The sequence below is a fragment of the Pinus tabuliformis genome, chromosome 9 (genome assembly GCF_031772625.1).
Source record: "Pinus tabuliformis cultivar Carrire ecotype Pingquan chromosome 9, CPIR1, whole genome shotgun sequence".
NCBI lineage: Eukaryota > Viridiplantae > Streptophyta > Pinopsida > Pinales > Pinaceae > Pinus > Pinus tabuliformis.
The window spans coordinates 757,017,939-757,040,830 of NC_142307.1; the positions used below are offsets into that span (position 1 = coordinate 757,017,939).

The 22,892-nt window shown below is 35.7% G+C and overlaps 1 protein-coding gene and 1 pseudogene across 1 annotated transcript; one reads left to right on the forward strand and one right to left on the reverse strand.

The window, feature by feature from the left end:
* The first annotated feature begins 2,392 nt into the window (after positions 1-2,392).
* LOC149150919 (potassium transporter 26-like) lies at positions 2,393-10,382 on the forward strand (annotated as a pseudogene).
* A 2,116-nt stretch (positions 10,383-12,498) lies between these two features.
* On the reverse strand, positions 12,499-13,311 carry LOC149150920 (peroxidase 66-like). Its single transcript, XM_089442985.1, has 2 exons — positions 13,180-13,311; positions 12,499-13,029 (listed from the first exon to the last, which is right to left on the reverse strand). Exons 1-2 carry the CDS (start codon positions 13,309-13,311, stop codon positions 12,499-12,501), a joined length of 663 nt encoding a protein of 220 aa, XP_089299111.1.
* Positions 13,312-22,892: the final 9,581 nt, after the last annotated feature.

Genomic DNA, 22,892 nt, shown 5'->3' on the forward strand with positions numbered 1-22,892 from the left:
GAAATGGATCCTATAGAGAAGATAAGGATGGAAGACACCCCTGGTTTAACGTTTAAGACTTTCAGTGGCACGATGAGTGGTTTTGTTGGGGGTATGTTTGAGGAGGTATGGTGGCCAGATGGTATGATGTGTCGAAGGTTGAAAGGAGCATTTCCCTTTCAGGTTTGATCAAGACTATGCAACTTATGGGGAGTTATGGTCTCACATTTGCTGCAATTGGAGGGGTCTTTGCATTGACCAATCACGTGGTTGAGAAATTTCAAGAGGACTTCTGGAACGGAGCCATGGGTGGCTTTGTTGCTGGCACCTCCATCTTGGGTTTGAGAGGTAGAGATTCTACCTGTTCGAAAGCTCTGTTTTTTTTGGGCAAAATTCTTCTAAATTCAATTATAGTGCTGATAATTAATTATTTATATTAGACAAAATGCTTACTTTCATCACTGTGTGGAAATTGAACCCATGGCTAATATGAATATATTACTATTTAATGTAGCCTTCTTACGAGATACAGTTCTAAAGATCCCTTTTGTTAGAAATTGTGGGTGGGTATCTTTTCTATTATAATGTCTCCCCAGACTTGTATCTGGCCCTGGTTGCTTGTCATGTTTTGCTTCGCAAGATGTTCCCTGGCCTCGAGGGGCGAAACGTGTCTCTAAGATTCGAACGTTGGTAGGAGCATGTAACACACCTCTTTCCTAACCAAACACCCTTGTTCACATGTAATTTTTTAATTCGGTGTCTCAATACAATCGAATTTTTAAAGCACATGATGGGAATGACAATTTTATTTTCCTGTCGATCCTCTGTGGGTGTGGGTTGTATTTTAAATCGAGTCTGACGACACACATCTTCAGTTCAATTTTCTTTAGTTAAGTACTCCTGCCAACTCAGAAATTTCATAAGGTGTTTCCCCAGCAACACCTTGAATTGGCAAAGAATACAGGGGTTGTCAACCTTGGAAAAAGCACTGGCAAGCAATTCATGCTCCTTGCATCATATACTAGATTGAATTTTTTCAGTATGCAAAATGGTGGAAATGCTATAAACTCAAAGACAAAGGAATTGCTTGAGAAGAGTGCAACGACTCAGAAATTTTTTCTGATTGTTGTTATGATGGTGGCTTTGTTGCCGACACCACCATCTTGGGTTTGAGAGGTAGAGATTCTACCCGTTCGAAAGCTCTGTTTTTCTGGGCAAATTTCTTTTGTTCCTTTTTGAAAAACTCAGTACAAGTAAAGTTAGCTTCATGTTCTCACCCATAATGATTGCTTGGTTTGTGACCAACGTCATGACAGGACTGTATAATATTGTGAAATATTATCCTGGAGCATTCAAGGATACTTTCATGAATATCACAAACAAGGATGGGTGATGCTTGGAGGTGTAGTCTTGTGTATAACAGCTATTGATTATCCTTATGATGATATGTGCCTCATTTTATCATATAGTATACTTGGAACTATTTTCTAACTTAATTGATAAATCCATACCAATGATTTTCTCAAAAAAAATTCATAACTTCATCCCAATTATTTATGCTAAAGCTATACAAATAGAAACACTAACATCAGTTCTTTGCTCTGACTAGATCCAGCCGTCAAGGCCATGTTTGCAGAATTGGGTCATTTCAACAGGAAATCAATCCAATTCCAAGCTATATGTCATGAATATTGAATATGGAAAAACACCTATAAAAGTATGCATCTTTCTTCTTATCTTTTCTACTTAACTAATGATGTTGATGTTGTTTTATCTTGTGGTTAGGTCTAACATTTGGCATCCATCATCTACATTCCCACATTTTCTATACCTGCCAACAAAGGTGATTCCAACAGCAAAATCTAGCTCAAACCCACTCTTAATAATGTCAGCATGGATCTTCTTCCCCTATTCTGGAGTTGTACTACCAGTGCAGGCCTTGACAATGGTGCCAAAGGTGAAGTTATTTGGCTTAAAAACACTCTCCTTCATTTGACCAAAAAAATTTAGGGCCTCATGGCATTACCCATTTTGTGCATATCCTAAAATTACAAAATTCCATGTAACTTCATCTAGCTTAGGCATTGCATTAAATAGTTTCAGTGTTTGGTCATTACACCCATGTTTACCATAGCCACCTATCATTGCATTCTATGCAATTGCACAACATCTCTCCACTATTATTCATAACCTCGTTTTCTCTAGAAACAACAATGCTCATGCAAAACCCAAATTCCACAATATGAATTTTCCCAATACAGAACCCACAACTTAGGTCTGTTGTTGCTAATGCCTAATGCCATAAAAAATGTATACATTATTTGGCATTAACTACATTTTGCAATTTAGTATTTAAACATTAGCCGCTGATAAATCATGATAGTAATTGTTACTAAGCTTGAATAAATATCTGATGGGCACTTGTATGGTGATTGGTTGGAGCACTGACTCCTACAATCATGTCTGCCCACAAATGTATCTCAAAAAATCCTTTCATGTCAAATTGGTATCAACGTGGCACCTCAACTCAATGCTCCATCACACATGTTGATTTTGTTCCAAACTATGATGCCTTTTTTATTCCTACAGTGATGTCAGCTATGCAAGGAATTTAGTCAAGGAATAGTAACATGAGCCAAGGTAAGATGATACAAGAATGCGAAGTAGACACTATTAGCTTGCCTTCCATGAGTATATTGGGATGTAATCAAGTTTTACAGTATGGTTTAGTTTATTTGAAGGAGGGATGCAACTCCCTATCATAAACATGATATCATATGTGAGTATAATGTGAATTATGGCATCCCACTTCTTGACATAATTTATGTTTTCGTATGTTAACTCATGCAGGCATTGTTGTACTCTTGTCATTTTTTATCCTGTTACTACTGCTCCTTTTTCAAAAACTCGGTACAAGTAAAGTTAGCTTCATGTCTCAACCATAATGATTGCCTGGTTCGTGAGCAACATCATGATCGGACTGTATAATATTGTGAAATATTATTTTGGAGCATTGAAGGCATTCAACCCATATTATATATATTATTACTTTCATGAATATCACAAACAAGGATGGGTGATGCTTGGAGGTGTAGTCTTATGTATAACAGGTATTGATTGTTCTCATGATGATATGTGTCTCATTTTATCATATAGTATACTTGAAATTGTTTTCTAACTCAATTGCTAAATCCATACCAATGATTTTCTCAAACATAATTCATAACTTCATCCCAATTATTTATTTTAAAGCTATAAAAATAGAAACACTAACATCAATTCTTTGTTCTAACTGGATCAAGGTGCCGAGGCCATGTTTGCAGACTTGGGCCATTTCAAAAGGAAATCAATCCATGTCCAAGCTATATGTCAAGGACAAAATTATTATTATTTCATCATACCTGTGTGCTTCATCCTCCTTAAGTTTTAGTACCATAATGAGAAATTTGGGTTTTTTGGTGCAACTTGCTTTTTTGTGTGTTGGTTTACCCATCTATGCTTATCACATATACGTGACAAGCGACTTATTTGATAAAAACCCTAATGGACATAGGCTGTACATTTTACAAAGAAATATCATAACCTGTGTATTGGCCAATGTTCATTGTTGCCACTTTAGCAGCCATTGTAGCCAGTCAAGCATTGATTACAGCAACATTCTCAATAGACGAACTCATTCCTCCTCACATGACAAAAGTTATGCAAGAAGAAATACAGTGGAAGAAAGTAACTACTCTTAGATTAGGAATTGTAGTAGATTGAATTGGCAAAGAATACAAGGTTTGTGTATGTTATAGGAAAAATCACATTGAAGACTAATAAGAGCACTGGGCCTTTTGAAGGATTATTGATTGACAAGCTCTACAGGTTTCTCCAAAACAATTGTAGGTTGACTCTGTCTCCCTACAATATACCACCTATGCATTTACTTCAAGTCAGAATGGTGCAAAAAATTTAGAGTTCGTTCACACAAAACTGTTAGAAGACAATGAAATTATAAGCTTTTACTCATTAGGGCTGTAAAGTTCCTGATCACTCGAAAATAAGATATAATTTTGTACTATTGTTACTATTTTAATAGATTTATAAGATTTCAAAATGCAAATTTCTGTTGAGATCAGATGAAATAAGCATTGAGTTTTTTACCATTTCTGCAATAAATCATGAATCATGTAGAGTGAACTGGGACATACATGTTTAATGTTTTGTGACTGGTGGAATGGAAAAAATGATAGCAGCTCATTACTTTTCAGTTTCAATCCTTCTTTTACAGTAAGGCTCTTAGCTTTTGATGAAATGCAGAGGCTGGTAAATTAAAATTTCCAAGACATCCCAGGTAGAGTTTGTTAAGAGGAAATTTTAAATTTTAATAGTAACTCCTTTTTATCATTTGTCCTAGGAAATTTGTAGTGTTGCCACTTTAGCAGCCATTGTAGCCAGTCAAGCATTGATTACAACAACATTCTCAATCATAAGACAGTCCATGGCTCTTAGTTTCTTCCCTCGAGTGAATATTGTGCATACCTCACAAAATTACGATCTATTCACCTGAAGTTAACTATGTTCTCATGGTTATCTGCCTTGTAATTGTCGTAGGATTCCATACAATCATGAATATTGAATAGTGAAATATGACAGAATGAAATTAGATGTCCAAATAATAATAAATATGACTTGGAACCCAATCCTTGAAAATATTTTTCCTCTCGTTGGCCCATTATCAGCTCAGCATTGGCACATTTGTGGCGGTTTACAGTGATGATGGCTCCTCTTCTGACTCTCACTGTGACCTTGTTATTGCTCTTCCTCAAACTTCCCAAGTCCTAGCTACTTTCATGAAACATTTTCTGGTGCAACACTACTACTGGAATGCTTTCCTCTAACTTACTTCATTGTCTAGGGTTTACACTTCTGGATTTACCCCCCTTTTGAGTCCACTTGGACCCCTTTTCCATCTTATTCTCTACTCTTTCTTTCTTTCCTTAACATAGATTTTAGACTGTTTCAGAGATGCTCTAGGCAGTCAGTCGTTGTTCTTCCCAGTCTCGTTGACCTATTTTGGTCATTTGAGGGCATTACAGATTTTAGATTGTTCCAAAGATGCTCTATGCACCTCCTTATTGTTGTTGTCAATCGTTGTTCTACTTCTTCCCAATCGGTAGGTTTAATTTAGTTTGACATAACTGAACTTGCTGTCAATCTGTTTTTTCTTCTGGAGAAACTGTGATTTCGATTGAAACTTCAGAATATTTGATCTATATTCTTTGATGTTTTAAAAGTATTTATGTTAATAATTACATATCATTTCCATAGAAGATTTTATTTTCCCAACAGGCATTGATTCAACTGGTGAGGTCGACGTAATGTTAAGCCAACCACCTTACCTCCATTCTCGATACAGTTTTCTGCATTCCTATAGCATAAGTTAAGGGGTGACACTACGTGCAATTCCAGGGACTGGGCAGATAAATACCCCTCGGATCTGGCACCTAGGAAAAGGAAATCCTCTCTTTACAGTGCAGTTACTTGGGGCATCTTTCTTTAAGCACTTCAACAAAAAACCTCTCTAGTATTTAGATGAAGTATTAGAGTAAAATTAATGACAATACAGTAATCAAAAAATTTCCTAGATGCTTTCTCCCATGAGTTGAGTTTGCAAAAAAAAAATATGCATCTAACAGTAACTATGCAAGTAAGTCAATGATTGGAAAAAATGCCTTACCTTCCACAATCCATCACTAGCCAAAATGAGAAATTGTGGATTTACACATGAAACATATTCAACTAGAAATATGATGGGGAAAAACAAGAAATTCATTATATGTGAGAAGTAAAATGTTGGAAAACCTTTGCCTTTGAGGTTTAAGAAATGGACATGGCGATATATCACAACTAGAAAAATCTTGTTCATAGATGCAAATCATTGTTACAATTAACAATATATATCATATGCCAAAGATAAAACACAGGAAATTAACCCATGAAGTCAATGCAAGTAGAAACACCATAATAGAACCAATAGAGAAGAAAACAAAATTGTTTCACAAGTTACAATCAAGTTATCAATTGAGATAAACACATGCAATTTGGAAAATGGAAAGAAACTTTGAACCTGCTCCAAATTAATGTATAATTTTAATTTTTGATTGACTAGCGATAGTAAAACAATACATGTCACAATACAATCAACTATAAAATTTAAATAGATGTTGTTAAACTCACAGAGACCTTCCAAGTATTCCATATGATTCATAGATGGTAAACCAGGTAGACCATCAGCATTGATTACAAGTATTCCCTATGATTCATAGATGGTAAACCAGGTAGACCATCAGCATTGATTACAGTGTGTAACCCCAAAGGAATCGTAAGAGTTGAACTTGTGACATCCCATTTCTGAGAAGTTCAATGTCTAACTGCAAGGCCAATCAAGCCAACTCCCAGGGATAAAAAATAAGATAATAAAAAATATATCCATTTGGTAACGAGGCATGATACCTATCATCCAGCTCAGAAAGGATATAGGTTGGTAACAAATAAATAGACTTACAAATTAGCTAATTTAGACAGTTTCATTATGGGCAAAATCAAGAATCTCATTCTAGATTACGATTTAAGTTAGGAATCAAACCCTACTCAACTAATGAAAGGACTGAAATTTGCTAAACCCCTTTCCAGCACTAATTTAAATACATAGACTATAGATTGGTACTACCCAGGCACTCCCTAGGTGACATTATCAAGCAGCACATCGGTAGCTACAGAGTGATTGATACAGATGTTGATGCTTCTTCTCGCTCCTCTATTTTTTACATCTATACCCAATGACAAGTAATGGGCACTTCCACAGTATGCTGTAACTGGTGTACTTTTGAGCCCCGTTGACCTCTCTTTTGGTCACCCACTGCCATTAATAAAACTAGTCTTATCTTATCTTCTCTTGTCCGTTAATAGGAAATGGTACTGTAATATAAAAGCAATACTAAATAGCCAAGACTAACTCTTACCAATTTAGATACTCATCTAGGAGTGAGCACTTAGTGTCTAGACTTTCTTTTCTATATTTGAGGCCAATGTACATCGAGAAATTACACTGTACAATACAAGTCTTCAAGAGACATCTGCTATCAATTCCATCTGAGCAACGACAATCTCAGTTATATACCATGAACCACGTAATCCAAATGTACATCAAGAAATTAAACTGTACAAAACAACTATTCGAGCAACACCTCCCATTAGTGCCATTTCAGCAAAAGCAATCTCGGTTATTTACCCTGAACCTCAAAATTTTGACGAAATGGTTCACGGTATACAACTGAGAATGCTGTTGCTGAAATGGAATTAATGGAAAGTGTCACTTGAATAATTGTTTTGTACAGTGTAATTTTTTGAGGTACAATGGCCTCAATAGCCATTGGGTTCTAGGCTTATTCTACATTACATCTTTAATATCGGAAGCAGGATCCAATTTTACCCATCTTTAATATCAGAAGCAGGATCCAATTTTACCCAGATCTATATACATAATAATAATAGTGGATTGAGTACCATCAAAATTGTGTAATAAAATAAATTTTGTTATTTTAATTTTTTATTAGTTTTTTTAATAAATTTGATTTTTATTTTATTTGGTATAGAGAGTAAATGTTTGAAATTGTTGGTGTATAATTAGCCCATGCCATACATTTCAATAATGAACATTGCATGCAGTTTTGTTAATAGTGTTTTTGTAATTCACTGTTAAAAAATTAGAATTAACCATATGTAGTGGTAGTAGGCAAGACCTTTTTTTGCACCATTTATGACTGAATTTTTTCAGTTTTTATGAAGAAAATTGATATTTAAAATTCTCTTTCAAGAGGTTCTAGGGAATTTGTATTTGGAAAATATTATTTCCATGGTTTATAAATTACTCACAAAAAGTTGATTCAAAGTAAAATTCCAATTTCTATTGTGATGGGTTAGAAATGGTTTAAACTATTGACTTTTGTATTTTAATTTTCCCCTAGCTTTTAAATACATTTCAAACTCTTTAATTGGCTTCATGGATTGTGAATGCTTAGAATTATTGACCTAAATATATGTATTATTAATGTCTTTTGCAAAACAACCCTTCACAACCACTATAAATAAAATAGACACTAAAATCTTTGAACCCCACACAATATTTAAAATTTTTAAATCAGTAATATTATTAAATAAACTAATAACATTTTTTTTTAGAAATTTAAATTTTATAAATTCTCAATATTACTTGCAGTTATTCTTAGCTGTAAAAATTTTACACATTTAGGGACGAAAGGCACACTCATCATAAGTTTTACTTCATGAATTGGAAGGTCAGTTTACCAAAAGAAAAATATAGTATTTTCTTGGGAATTGCACGAGAGTAACAAGGTGCTCTACAACCCAGTATGACATAGATGTTGTTACATATATATATGGAAATATCTAAAAAATAAATAAAATAGCATAGATCCATCTTAAACCCGGATCTGTCAAATACCAAGAGAGATCAAATAATAATAAAAATTTACACCTCAAGAAATTTGATCCCTCTCAGTACTTGATGAACCCAAATTTGATGAATCTACACTAGTTTTAATAAAACCCTTTAAAAAAATGTTTAAAAAATGTATTAAAACATCATCATTAACAAAATTGAATAAAGTTGATCAGTTCAAAAATTTACGGAAACAGTTGAAATGCAATACAAAATCTTGCAAAAAGGCCAAGAAAATTTGAGATGACCATCCAAGGCATGAGCACTTCATACCTACCTCATTTAAAATGTTGTCAAAAAGATTTGATTGCAAGTAACATGGGACGCCATGTCCCAAATGTCCGTCAAAGATAGCAAAAAGCCCCAAATCATGATCTTCTACATGCCTATACTCTGCGACATGGTAGTCCTCCATATCATGCCTTGTTTTACCCTTCACTAAATGAAATCCATGAATTACTTTATTGTTTGGTAACTTGCAACGTCCTTTTCCTGTATCAGATGAGGATGGAGTGAAGCCAACTGCCGTATTGTTGCCACTTTAGCAGCCATTGTAGCCAGTCAAGCATTGATTACAGCAACATTCTCAATCATAAGACAGTCCATGGCTCTTAGTTGCTTCCCTCGAGTGAATATTGTTCATACCTCACAAAATTACGAGGGTTAGATCTATTCACCTAAAGTTAACTATGTTCTCATGGTTATCTGCCTTGCAATTGTCGTAGGATTCCGGGATGGAACACAATTTGGCAATGCATATGGTAAGAATATACGAATTTATATCTGACAACCGAATTTGGTAGTTTTTATCGATTCTTTTGAGTTTCCAAGGATAATTTTAGGTGTTTGGTGGTGCAGGGGTTGCAGTGGTTGGGGTCATGTTCATTACGACGTGCGTAGTAACCTTGGTCATGCTTGTGGTTTGGAACATGCATGTTTTTCTTATACTACCCTTCACTCTATTTTTTGCTATCTTTGAAGGAGTTTATCTATCATCTATATTAAAAAAGGTGCCACAGGGAGGTTGGTGTCCCTTCCTAATTGCAACAATTTTGGTCATGCTTGTGGTTTGGAACATGCATGTTTTTCTTATACTACCCTTCACTCTATTTTTTGCTATCTTTGAAGGAGTTTATCTATCATCTATATTGAATAAGGTGCCACAGGGTGGTTGGTGTCCCTTCGTCATTGCAACAATTTTTCTGACCATAATGTTCTCTTGGAAATAAGAAAGGTAGAAAAAGTATAAATATTTAGCACAGAGAAAACTCAGCATAGAAGGTTTGAATGGATTGGTTGTCGGGGTGAATTCACTTGTACCAGGAATTCATTTCTTTTGCACTGACCTTATTTCTGACTTACCACCGATTATTGAGCATTATGTAAAGAATGTGGGGTCTCTGCGTGAAGTTCTTGTCATTGTCACCATAAGAATGGTTCCAGTCAAGACAATACTTTTGTCAGAGAGATTTATGGTTGAAAAACTAGAGCCAAAAGGTGTATATAAATGTGTAGCCCAATATGGTTACAAAGATGCCCCAAACATTGAAGGCTCTAAATTTATCAACCAGGTTTTTGAAAGCATAAAAGACTATCTCAAGCTTAGAGGAACTCATTCCTCCTCACATGACAGAAGTTATGCAAGCAGAACAACAGTGGAAGAAAGTAACTACTCTTAGATGAGGAATTGTAGTACATTGAATTGGCAAAGAATACAAGGTTTTTGTATGTTCTAGGAAAAATCGCATTGAAGACTAATAAGAGCACTGGTCTTTTTGAACGATTACTGATTGACAAGCTCTACAGGTTTCTCCAAAACAATTGCAGGTTGACTCTGTCTCCCTACAATATACCACCTGTGCATTTACTTCAAGTCAGAATGGTGCAAGAAATTTAGAGTTCGTTCACACAAAACTGTTAGAAGACAATGAAATTATAAGCTTTTACTCATAATAAAGCTTTTAGGGCCGTAAAGTTCCTGATCACTAGATATAATTTTTTTGTTACTATTTTAATAGATTTATAAGATTTCAAAATGCAAAATTCTGTTGAGATCAGAAGAAATAAGCATTGAGTTTTTTACCATTTCTGCAATAAATCATGAATCATGTAGAGTGAACTGGTACATACATGTTTAATGTTTTGTGACTGGTGGAATGGAAAAAAATGATAACAACTCATTACTTTTCAGTTTCAATCCTTCTTTTACAGTAAGGCTCTTATCTTTTGATGAAATGCAAAGGCTGGTAAATTAAAATTTTCAAGAAATCCTAGGTAGAGTTTGTTAAGAGGGAATTTTAAATTTTAATAGTAACTCCTTTTTATCCTTTTTCCTCGGGAATTTGTACACTCTCGAGTTGTCTGGGGCTAAGTACCAGTTCATGTGTTACAGGCCCAAGCCACTAAACAACACTTTTACGATGTTGGGTCCCTTCAAATTCTGAATCTAAGAAGCCCCATAGGAGCAAAAAAATGAAAATGATAACTAGAAAATCAATCTTCTTGCCTAAGCCACCAAAAGGCACCAATCCTAGTAAGGCTTAAGGAGGACCAGCGATAATTATAAGGATCCCATACTTCCACTATACTCTCTATTGCTTTATGATCCAATATGTTTCTCATCCTACCTTTCCATTTTGTTTTGAATGTGGAGTCTTTACAGCGTAAGCCCCTGTAGCAATATTCAAAATGTGGCTAGAGTTGCTTTACAATATCTGTAGATGACGGTATGCAAAATTGTTTTATTATTATTGTTTTGATTTAATGTTTCATTATGCATACTAAATCTTTGTTTCATATAAAACCAAATTTTAATTGTTTACTGTTGGACACCTAATCCTCAATGGGTTAGTGTGGAAGTCGAATGGACAAAAGGAGTCCAAGAGACCTTGGGATGTGAAACCCAACGGTCACATATTGTACTATAAATGTATATCATTTGTCAATAAAAAATTGTACTCTCATGTTTGATCTTTCATATTCTCTTTGCCATGTGTGTGTTTAACATGGTATCAGAGCGAGCGATTGCTGGTCCTGCTCCAATTTGAGCCACTTGTTTTGTGGTCTCTATATATATGTCAGTTCTGCGTTACCTGACCTCTGACTCTGCCTTATTCCCCTCAGACCTGAAATAACCTGCCTCTGCCAGCACTGCACATCTGTCCATACTGTCAATTTTTACAGCACTGTCATTTCCTGTTTTAGCGCTGAGGTCTGACGGTGCCACTGCAGAGATACGCCACCAGCTCCTGGTATGCGTATGGTTCGAAGTTGAATGGTATGCACATGGTTTTTGAATATTAATGATGTTGAATGAATGCGTTATGTTAGAAGTTGAATGCGGTTTTGAATCATTTGAACGCTGTTGAATGAATCTGCTGCGCCACGCAGAGATACCTGTATTGCTTTAACGTTTGAATGGTATATGCGTTATGGTATATGTGTTAAAACGACTTTGGTATAACGCTGTGGCTTGAACGTTGAATGGTATAACGTTGTGGCTGAATCATTTGAACGTTGTTTTAACGCTGTATATATTGAATGGAGTCCAGTGGTATAAATCGTTTGGTTTATTGAACGTTGAATGGTATACACCGTAAGTGTGCAAGAGTTCAGCTTATTAACGCTGTTTGGTCCAGCGTATATATGGTATTAAACTGCCGTGTTGTTTTTTAACACAACGTTTGAATTATTGAATGCGTTGAATGGTATGTGTTCAATGTAAATGGCATAAGCTCCCACATATTACCTCCTGTCAGCTATATTCTCTCTACGCCACTCTGATGAATCTTCCAATCCTGCCTCTCCTTGTTTTTCCAGACCTGTCTTCCTCCCGTTTTTCATTCACTCAGTAGTAACGTCTCTCGAATTTGCAATATTAGAACAATTTTCGAGTCCGGCTGCTGGAGAAGAGTACCTGTTTGGTCCAAGCAAGCCCCGGTGCCTCACAAGATTCACGTAATACAAATTATCAAACCTCAAAGGACTCAAACGATCCATTGGCACGACCCTATTTAGACTACCACGTCCAGTGGTAGGGCACGCTCATTTGAGAAGGCCTGCATGGGCCTTGTCCATGGAAGGGTCGATAGCGTTGAAGTGAGTGAATGTGTATAATCTGTTTGTGAATGCACTGTAGTGGATTTGCCAATTGTGTGACCACCTGAAAGTGCAATCATATCAAGTAAAGAGAGACCTTTAGATTCAAAGATTTTGCATAGCTGAGTGACATTAGAATCGCCTCTGGGAAAGTTGTTAAGGACATTGGCTTCTAGAGAGACACACCTATCTCCACGGCCTTTCAGTATATGCCATGATGGTCTGTGCATCAGAACAGTTGCATCTCTAGCCAAAATAGCCAGAATCTCTGCACAAGAGATAATCCCTGGGCGTGCTTTTTCCAATGCCTTCTTAGACTGGACAACCACATCAAACCCATCTCTCTCGGCCCGATTACCTCTGGTGGATGAAATTAATATAGACCCATCACAGCCCTCTACAAAACAGTCATGGAAGAAGAGTCTCAGACTGCTGATGGGTTTCGGCTCGTATCAGAAAAATGGTGATGGGCGTAAAGCCTATAGGAGAAGAAGCATGTATCATCTTCATATTGCTTCGGGGGGAGTATAAAAAGACTCCACATGGAAATGTAAATTGTGTGGTAGATGTGGTCATAATTCATTTGAGAGGCATACTCTAGTGCGTTGAATGCTGGCGACTCCACTCCACCGTGCGGCCTTCCGAACAGTCGGCCTTCCGTCAATGTGAGCGTGGATGGTCTGTTCATTATCTCCTGAGGCCACATTAACCATTTGCTGAGGCCACATTAACTTACTGTAGCCACATTAATTTGCAGAAGACACAACCAGCTTTTAGGAGTCAACTTTTTGGTGCAAGCAGTCAACCTGCTTTTGGTTCAACTAGCACACCTGCATTTGGATCTACTTCAACACTTGCCTTTGGTCAGACAATTGCCTTTGGTCAAGCATCTATTGCATCTACACCAGCTACATCGTCTTCCATTCCTTTTGGTAATAAACCACCTGGATTTGGTGGTAGCACATTTGCATCTTCACCAGGTTTCTGCGTTTTGTTCTTCTAGTTGAATTTCCAACAAATATTTTTGTTATCAAGAAACCCAGAGTAGGAGATGATGGACAGAGTTTGAGGCCATTCTTGTGATATCGCAGTGTTAACCATATGTTGTCTCAATTATTGAGGCTACAAAAATTTTGGAGCTCTACAAGTCGGATTTCTAGTTTGGTACGAAAGTAGGAGACGTGGTTTTATATGAGTTATATGGGGCCTTGAGTTTGTGTCCAAAATTTATATGGTCTATGGTCGATGAATCATAGAAGCTAATCTCATTTATGTTGGGGTCCTGTTATCACTGGAAAAGAAGAGCCTGTGTGCTGCAAACCTGTCAAGATGGACATTCTGTTAAAGCAGCAATATTGGGATTGCTGTGAAGTGAGAACATGAGTAGACATCAATGCAAATTAATTCGTGTTGAAAAATTGGAAAATTAATGTTCTAAAACCATTATTGTTTTTTACAAGTGCATTTTTGGTCATTTATTGATTTGATTGTTTGAATAATGGAGAAAATTCATGGATTATTGGAGTTTTTAAGCACTCTAATATTATCTACTGATGGAAGCACAGTTAAAGTCAGCAAAGACACTCTTAAAGATATTCAAACATCTTTACAACATGCACAAGAAAACATTGATTTTTTGCAGCTTGAATCTCAACTACAGCGAGCAGAATTACGACAATGGAGTCATTATTCTGAACCTGTTTCTGTTCAGAATAATGAAACAAACTCCCATAAACAACAAGACATTAATGTTACAATTGATACAGATCTAGTGCCCAATAAAGCAGCAGTTGTACATGCAGATGCAAAAACTCAGTCTGCACTTCCCAAGCCTATCATTAGACCTTGGGAACAACTTTTCCACAACAAGCACAGAACTGGTCTTGGATATGACAAGGACTTGTCCTTTCATATTCCAGACTATGCCAAGCCCATTCAGTTTCAAAGTGCTGGATTCATTCATGACAGTTCACCTGCTCCTCATGACAGTTCAGCTTCAGCTGTTCCAGACTTTGCCCCTCTTCCACAGCAACAACAACAACAGATTGTAAAATGCCAACATTGTGATCAAGTTGGCCATTTGAAAGATCACTGTTTTGATCTTCATCCATGTAAGCACTGTCATAAAACCAGTCATTTTTCACACAGATTCTTCAGAAACAAATGTCCTGCAAGAAAAAAGATTCATCTTGGATGGATCGCTTCTTGGCAGTGGGCATCAACAGCCAAGAAGATATTCCAAACACATGTCAGAACTTGTTCCAGAGTATTGAACAGTCTTGCAGTTGAGTTTTCTCCATCATCTCACCTTGTATCTGACAGGGGGGGAAATGATGGTCATCTACAAGCTTCAGAGTCACATCAAGCGAGCCTGAGCCACAACCTGTCACAACAGTTTCAAAGTTGTAGCGAGAGACAAATATGCTCGTGAACATGCCTTCAGTTGGTAATCTGGGACACTTCCTCTAGCAGAAGACTTCAACTTCTTGCTAGTTTTGGAAGAATTCCGGGAACAAAATTGAGAACACTTCCTCTAGCAGAAGACACCAGCTTCTTGCCAGTTTTGGAAGAGTTCCAGGAATTGCATTAAGCATTCCAGAGTTGTTGGTCATCCTTAAACCATCACGGGTTGAGACTTCCCTTTTGAGGTTGAAGTTCTCCCTTTTATGCAGGGTGAGACCTCCCTTTCATGGTTGAAGGTTTCCCTCTTCAAATCAATAGGAACACTTCCTCTAGCAGAAGACTTCAGCTTCTTGCCAGTTTTGGAAGAGTTCCGGGAACTGCACTAAGCGTTCTAGTGTTGGTGGTCATCCTTAAACCACCACCCTTTATACCAACATTTCAGAGAGCACATTCAGCCTAGTGTTGCGATGCATTTTTTGCACATTATGTATTACAGCTCTCTTCTTGGACTCATACATAACCCTTCGGATTAAGGGGGGGAATGTTGGACACCTAATCCTCAATGGGTTAGTGTGGAAGCCGAATGGACAAAAGGAGTCCAAGAGACCTTGGGATGTGAAACCCAACGGTCACATATTGTACTATAAATGTATATCTCTTGTTAATAAAAATTGTACTCTCATGTTTGATCTTTCATATTCTCTCTACCATGTGTGTGTTTAACATTTACGCATTTACAAATACTACAACACACCCCTTTTTCGGATTGATGTTTATGAGTAGTAGGCCAAAACTTGCCAAACACTTCAATTTTTTTTTCCAAAATATCAAAGATGCCCATTTTAAAAACCTTAAAATAATGTACAAAAACATGTTCACATAAACAACAACTACTACATGGATAATGGATAACCTCTACCTAAAATTAACTATAACTCATTATCATCCACCCATGCTTTCAAGAATGTCCATTCACATGTTGCTATTCTTCCACACACTACTATTACTTACAAAATATCCATATTCAAAACACACATAACTAATAGTTTCAAGTGTAACTCAATATCATCCACCCTTCCTTTCAACAATGTCCATTCACATGTCACTATTCTTCTACACACTATTATTTACAAAATATCCATATTCAACATACACATAACTAACAATTTCAATTGCAACTCATTATCATCCACCCTTGCTTTCAACAATGCCCATTCACATGTCGCTATTCTTCCACACTCTATGCCTTACGTCGTTTCCTTTGCAACATCAGGTGCAAATGCTAGTTTAAATATTTTTGAAATTCATTTTCCTCCCCCATTATCGCATTCAAAAATGTTTTGCTATTTATACAAGGAGAATTCCTTCACGATATTTTTTGAATGAAAAATCTGAGAACGTGGGTACCTCGTGGAAGGTTGCTTCGTCCTGTGGCGGTTAAGTTGACACTACATGCTTACGGATATGACAGATTTGTTTTGCAAGAGATTTCGACGCTTAAAAGGCGTGTTAAAGTAACGGGGAATCTACACAGAGATTTTGAGTGGTCGCCAAGTAGTACACAAGTATTGAGAAACATTCCATCTTACATATCTAATCCTATCGGCAGTAAGAGTGAGATTTGGTAGATTGAGATTTTGGAAGTTGACTGTCCACATGCTTACCTTCTCAGCGATAACTGTGGACACAATCGGCGGTAAGAGCAGAATGGAATTCCATCTCTATCCTTTGAAGAGAATAGTGCCCTTTCGAATGTGCGGGGGTTTTCTACAGGTACAAAACTTGTCATGTGTGTAAACTTTTTTTCAGGTTTTGCACTCAAAAAGGAGGTTTGCACCTTGAGGGATTTGATCTCTCTCAAGGCTTCATAAATCCAGAATTAAGATGGATCTATGTGTATTCCATAATCATCAAAAAAGAGGTTTACACCTTAAGGGATTTGATCTCTCTCAAGGCTTCATAAATCCAGAATTAAGATGGATCTATGTTGATTCCATAATCATTAAATAGATTATATTAAGGAAAAATACTATGAGAAAAATGTAGAGTCCCATAATTTGATTTATTTAAAATTATAATTACTATTTTATGGTGATTCCATAATTATTAAATAAGTTATATTAAGGAAAAATACCATGGGAAAAACCTGGAGTCCCATAATTTGATTTATATAAAATTATTGTTATAATTATAATTATTTTAATTTTTATAATTTTAATTATGCAATATTTTTGTCTTTTATTTAGATTATGAGTTATCAAAACCATCTCTAGATTGTCAAAACTTAAGTTTGTTTGTTAAAGAATAATACCATGGGAGAAACCATAGAATGTAAAAACCATGGGAAAAATTCTTCGTTATGAAAAGTTGGATTTTAACTTAATTAATTTTATGACTATATTGTTAAAATTATAACTAGCTTAAATCCATCTTAACTCCGGATCTACCAAGTGCTGAGAGGGATCAAATCTATTAAAATGAAAATCTCTCTTGTAGTGAAAAAATGTTTCATCCATCTCAACCCTTGGTAGATTCGGAGTTAATATGGATCTATGTTGGTTTAATTTCCCCTTCTAAATAGCAAGCATGAATAACATGAGTCCCCCAAATGTCAATAACATGGGTCTTTTTATTTTAATTTTTACTTTATAGGGTTATTTTTATTTTGTTATTTGATTTTTACGTAGTTAAAATGTTTACATTACATTAAATTGCATTAATCTTTTTATTCAATTTTAATTTTATGTAATTTAAGGAGTCAAAATTTTTATATGATAAGACATTATAATTATTTAACCTTGTAATTATATAGTTAAAACTATAATTAGTAATTTTATTTTTCTTATTTGCTATTTTATTTTCACATAGTTAAAATGTTTACATTAAATTAAATTACATTAATCTTTTTATTTAATTTTAATTGTACTCTTATAAACAAAAAATAAATTGAATCATGGTTTTACGGAAGTGGAATTTATATGTCAATTAAATAAAATATTATTAATAACAATATGTTAAACTTAATCCAATCATCGTTTTACGGAAGTGGAATTTATATGTCAATTAAATAAAATAATAATATGTTAAACTTAATCCGAGTATAGTGGAAATGTTGTAGTGTAAACATTTAAATCTTGACTCAATAACTAATAAAAAGTCAAAATTAATAAAAACAATAAAATTCAATTTGTTATATTGTAATTATGTTTTATAGGATAAAAAAATTGCTTGCTCAAGCTAAAAAATTTGAATAAATTTTGGTGGGTAGTAACAACTAGTAATTCTACATATTTACAATTTTATTCCTACATAACTCTGGAAGAAAAGATAAATAATGGTGGGAAGTAACTCTTGCAAGTATCTTTTTTTACATCTTATTCCTATCTATTTTTCATGAAAATACTTGCTTAAATTATGATGTGAATTAATTGATGGTTGATATGTTATTTACAAGAGTATACGTTATTTTCAAGTATTTTATTTTTAGATGGTTTTCTTGGAAATCTTAGGAATAAAAAATCGCTACCCAAATATCTAAAATTCATGCATCAATATTGCAACCATATCAATTAATTATGGCATAAATATTTAATGCAATTATCCATTTGGCATTATATTGTGCAAAACATTATAATTTGCATCAGTCAATGCTAAACTAATAGTGATGAATAAACAAATAGATAAATGGATTATTAGAGTCTTCGTCTTGGCGCGCACTAATAATGATTCTATAACCATATTTAATTAATAAGCACGTAAAAACTTAATACTTAAAATAAGCTTAAAATATAACAAGTTTCTTACCCATGGATATATATCCCCACGTTACCATGGATATTATTAACTTATAAATAGGTTTTTCTACAATAGGATGGATTATCAATACTACATACCAAAAAACATAACTCATTTCACAATGAAAAAATAAAATATGAAATATTTTAGACATTACATATAGCATTGATACATAATGTAAAAATTCTCGATATGAATGGAGGGGGGGCTAGAGAGCATGGGAGAAGGAAGTATAGTGACAGAGCTAGAGGATGGAGAGAGAGAGAGAGAAAGATGGATATGAGAGAGAGCAGGGGAGAAGGAAGTATAGTGACAGAGCTAGAGGATGGAGAGAGAGAGAGAGAGATGGATATGAGAGAGATACAGGGAGGTGTAAGAGAGAGGGAGAGACAGGAATGAAGAGAGAGAGGAGGGGAAGGAGAGGAGAGAGGGAGGGGGAGAGAGATGGAGTTGGAGGGGGAAAGAGAGGGAGATAAGGATAAATAAAAAGAGAGATAGATTCATAGAGAGAGGGAGTGACAAGGGAGATATGAGGAGAGAGGGAGAGATGATAGGAGGGAAGACATAGAGGAGGAGAGGAGAGAGAGAGGTAGACTTAAAGATGGAGGGAGGGAGGAGGAGAGAATGAGAGAGGGAGGGAGATACTGATAGGGTATGAGGGTAGAGAGAGGGAGAGATGGGAGGGAGACATAGAGGGAGGTGGGAGAGAAATGGAGAGAGAGGATGGAAGAGAGAGAGTATTTGAGAGAAAGGAGAGAGGGACGGAGAGAGATGGAGTTGGAGGGGGGGAGAAAGAGCAGGAAGAACAAAGACATAGAAAGATAAAGGTAGCGAGAGAAAGGGAGTGACAAGGGAGAGATGGAGAGAGAGTGAGTGGGAGAGAATAGGAGGGAAGAGAGAGAGAAGGACAAGAGAGAGAAAGGGAGATAAAGGGAGATAAGGGAAAGAGAGAAAGGGAGACACAAAGATGGAGGGGGGAGAGAAGGGTAGAGAAAGAAGGAGATAGGGAGGGACGTATTGATAGAGTTGGAGGGAAAAGAGTGAGAGTGATGGGGAGGAGAGAGAGAAAGAAAGAGAGAGAGGGCTTGAGAGATAGAAGGAGAGATGGAGTTTGAGGGGAAGAGAGAGGGAGGGAAGAAGAAATACATAAAGAGAGAAAGGTGGAGAGAGAGAGAGAGAGGATTAGAAGGAAGAGATGGAGAGAGAGTGGTGGAGAGAGTTTAGTTTGAGGGAAGAGAAAGATACAGAGGATAGGGAGAGAGGGATGGATCCAACCTTGTTAAGATATGTGTATTTGTCAAAACCAACATAGATCCTTATTAACCCTGGATCTATCAAGCGCCAAGAGGGAACAAATTTCTTTTCACTTTAAAAAAAAAAATTGTATCTCAAGAGATTTGATTCCTCTCGGCGCTTGATAGATTTGGGATTAATATGGATCTAGACTGGTTTTAACTATACATATATTTGTGTCTCTTATTTAAACTATGTGTTATTGCGTCAAGAGGCGCTCTTGTGTTAAATATGCAAGATATGTTGTCCTCTCCTTTTATGTAAATATTTTACTTGGTGAAATAAGATAAAAAAGAATACAACTAATAATTATATTTATTAATAAAAATAAAAATAATAACTATACATATATTTGTGTCTCTTATTTAAACTATGTGTTATTGGGTCAAGAGGCGCTCTCGTGTTAAATATGCTAGATATGTTGTCCTCTCCTTTTATGTAAATATTTTACTTGGTGAAATAAGATAAAAAAGAATACAACTAATAATTATATTTATTAATAAAAATAAAAAACACCCTACCTTAAACATTTTTACTTGGTCAAACATAAAATAAAATAAAATAAAAAATGCCTCTACTTTAAAACAAAAATAAATTTAAAATAATTTAATAATAAGGTAAACTTAATTTGATCAAGCTCCAACTTTATGAGATCCCATGGTATTGAACCACCGTATTCATGTGGAATATAGTGTATTTAAGGGAGGAAAGAAAACTAGTGTAGATCCATCTTAACTCTCGAACAAGCACCAAGAGGGATCTAATCTCTTGAGATTTAAACCTCTTTTAAAGTGAAAAGAGATTTGATCCCTCTCTCCAGTTTGGTAGATCCAAAATTTAAGATGGGTCTATGTTGGTCTAAACCATTCTTTAGCTGTCAAAACTTAGAATCTGATAGTTATAGAAGAATACTATGGGAGAAATATGTTGGAAGTAATTAATCCATGTGATGTGTAGTTGTCATTAGGAGTTATGAGGAGTTAGTATAGAAGCTATTGATTCTTATGTAATGAGTTGGAGTCAGTGTGTAATTTCCGGTATATGTAATTGTTGAAATGAATAATAATATAGTGTGAGATTTGAGTTGTGCAAAATCTCTCTGCTCAACTCTCTTTATTTTTTTAATATCATATCAGAGCTCATATGAGCTCGACTCTCTCTCTCATGAGAGGGATCATGAAAATTGAAAGAAAGATCTCAGGGTTCATCTATAGGATTAGTGTGTAGATAGTAAAATAAAATCACTGCATTCTATTTCTTATGTGTTTTGTGTAAAATTTCTATGTGTATATTTTTTTCCTGGTGTAGATTGGAGTCACTTTGGAAAATTGATCATTGTGGCATGAAAATGGCAATGTAAAGTCATCCTGTTCCATCGAGATTGAGCTTCTGGAACAATTGGGAGATATCGATAAAACATCGGCACAAAAGTGCGAGGGAGTCGTCAGATTTGGCTATTTTGATTTCAAATTTTCTGCTATTGTCAAAGAATTCTAGAGAGAAGTTATCGCCCTCCACCAAAACCAAGACTAATATTTTGTAGGGAATCTATATTGCAGGGAACATGCCTAATCACTTTGCTTATAGAAATAGATGGTGGATTTATTATATATTTAGTCAGCAAAGATTAGATTGTTAGTGCTGAGGCCAACTCGCTCTTGTCAAATCTGTTAATCGGGCTCTGCTTTGTTGTACCTCAATCCGTGTTGGATCATACATAAGGTGAAAATTGGATTGCCGCGAGTCACACTTTGGTCATATTGATGGCTCCATATGTTGTAGCGCTCATAATTCTGAGGAGCTGGGAACAACTTTGTGGGCCTACATCGAAGGCACAACTGGAATCAAGCTATGGGTTGAGAGGAGAGATCCTGTTGTGGATCTACAAAATATTTAGTAAACGTTTGCTTTCCATAGTCGTTCTAGCAGTTTCATTTGTCTATTAAGGTTGGTTTTTATTATGAAATCCAAAAACTCGTTAGCTGTGGAGGCGGAGAATGATGAGGCCATCATTGCCAGAATTGAACAGAAGTCTCACCAGGTGCATGTAGTGTTTATTTCTTTAGGTCAAAATTTTTATTTTTGGTCTGGTTGTGGCCATACAAAAATACTTTCCCTTGTTGAAGTAACAAGTTTGAGGAATCCTCACTTTTAGATATGGAAAACAGGGCGGATTGGATCATTGCTCATCATATGTATAACTCCTGAAATAATGGTTGCGAAGGAAAAGGAGATGTTGATCGGATAAGAGAAGCTCCAGAAATCGATTTTGCAGCATTGGATACGTCTATAAGAGATATATTTTCCTCATTTTCGCGTGGATCAAAATAGAATGGAGTGTGCGGCGAAATTCTTTAATGAGCCTTCATCTTCCAGTTTTGTGGACAAGTATTTCTAATTGGAAATCTTCAGTATGTGGGAAAGTTCTGGTCCAAGATTTGTTTTTAAGATGTTTAAGATGTCATGTGTAGTTATATATATTATTATTTAAAAATAAAAAATAAAAATAAAAATGCGAGAGATCACGTTGGTAGTTTTTATTGACAATAAAAAGGGTTGATGGTTCTTAAATTGGAAGCCTCGGTGTGTGAAATATCAATTCTTGTGTGTTAGTAATTTTGGTTATAAAAAGGATTGGTGGTTCTTAAACCGGAAGCCTAGATGTCTAAAACATCAATTCTTGTGTAAGGTCTAGTTGTTTGATCAAGTCTTGAGCACATTCAGTATCCAGACCACCATCCTAGCAACTGACCGATAGCTGGATACCACCATCCTAGCAACTGACCGATAGCTGAAAGAAAAATATCCCACAGATGGT

Coding starts and splice junctions, on each gene's coding strand:
- LOC149150920 (XM_089442985.1), bottom strand. CDS start 13,311: ATGTGGCCTCAGCAAATGGTTAATGTGGCCTCAGGAGATAATGAACAG. Junction 13,030..13,179: donor CCAGCATTCAACGCACTAGA/GTATGCCTCTCA, acceptor TTCTGATACGAG/CCGAAACCCATCAGCAGTCT.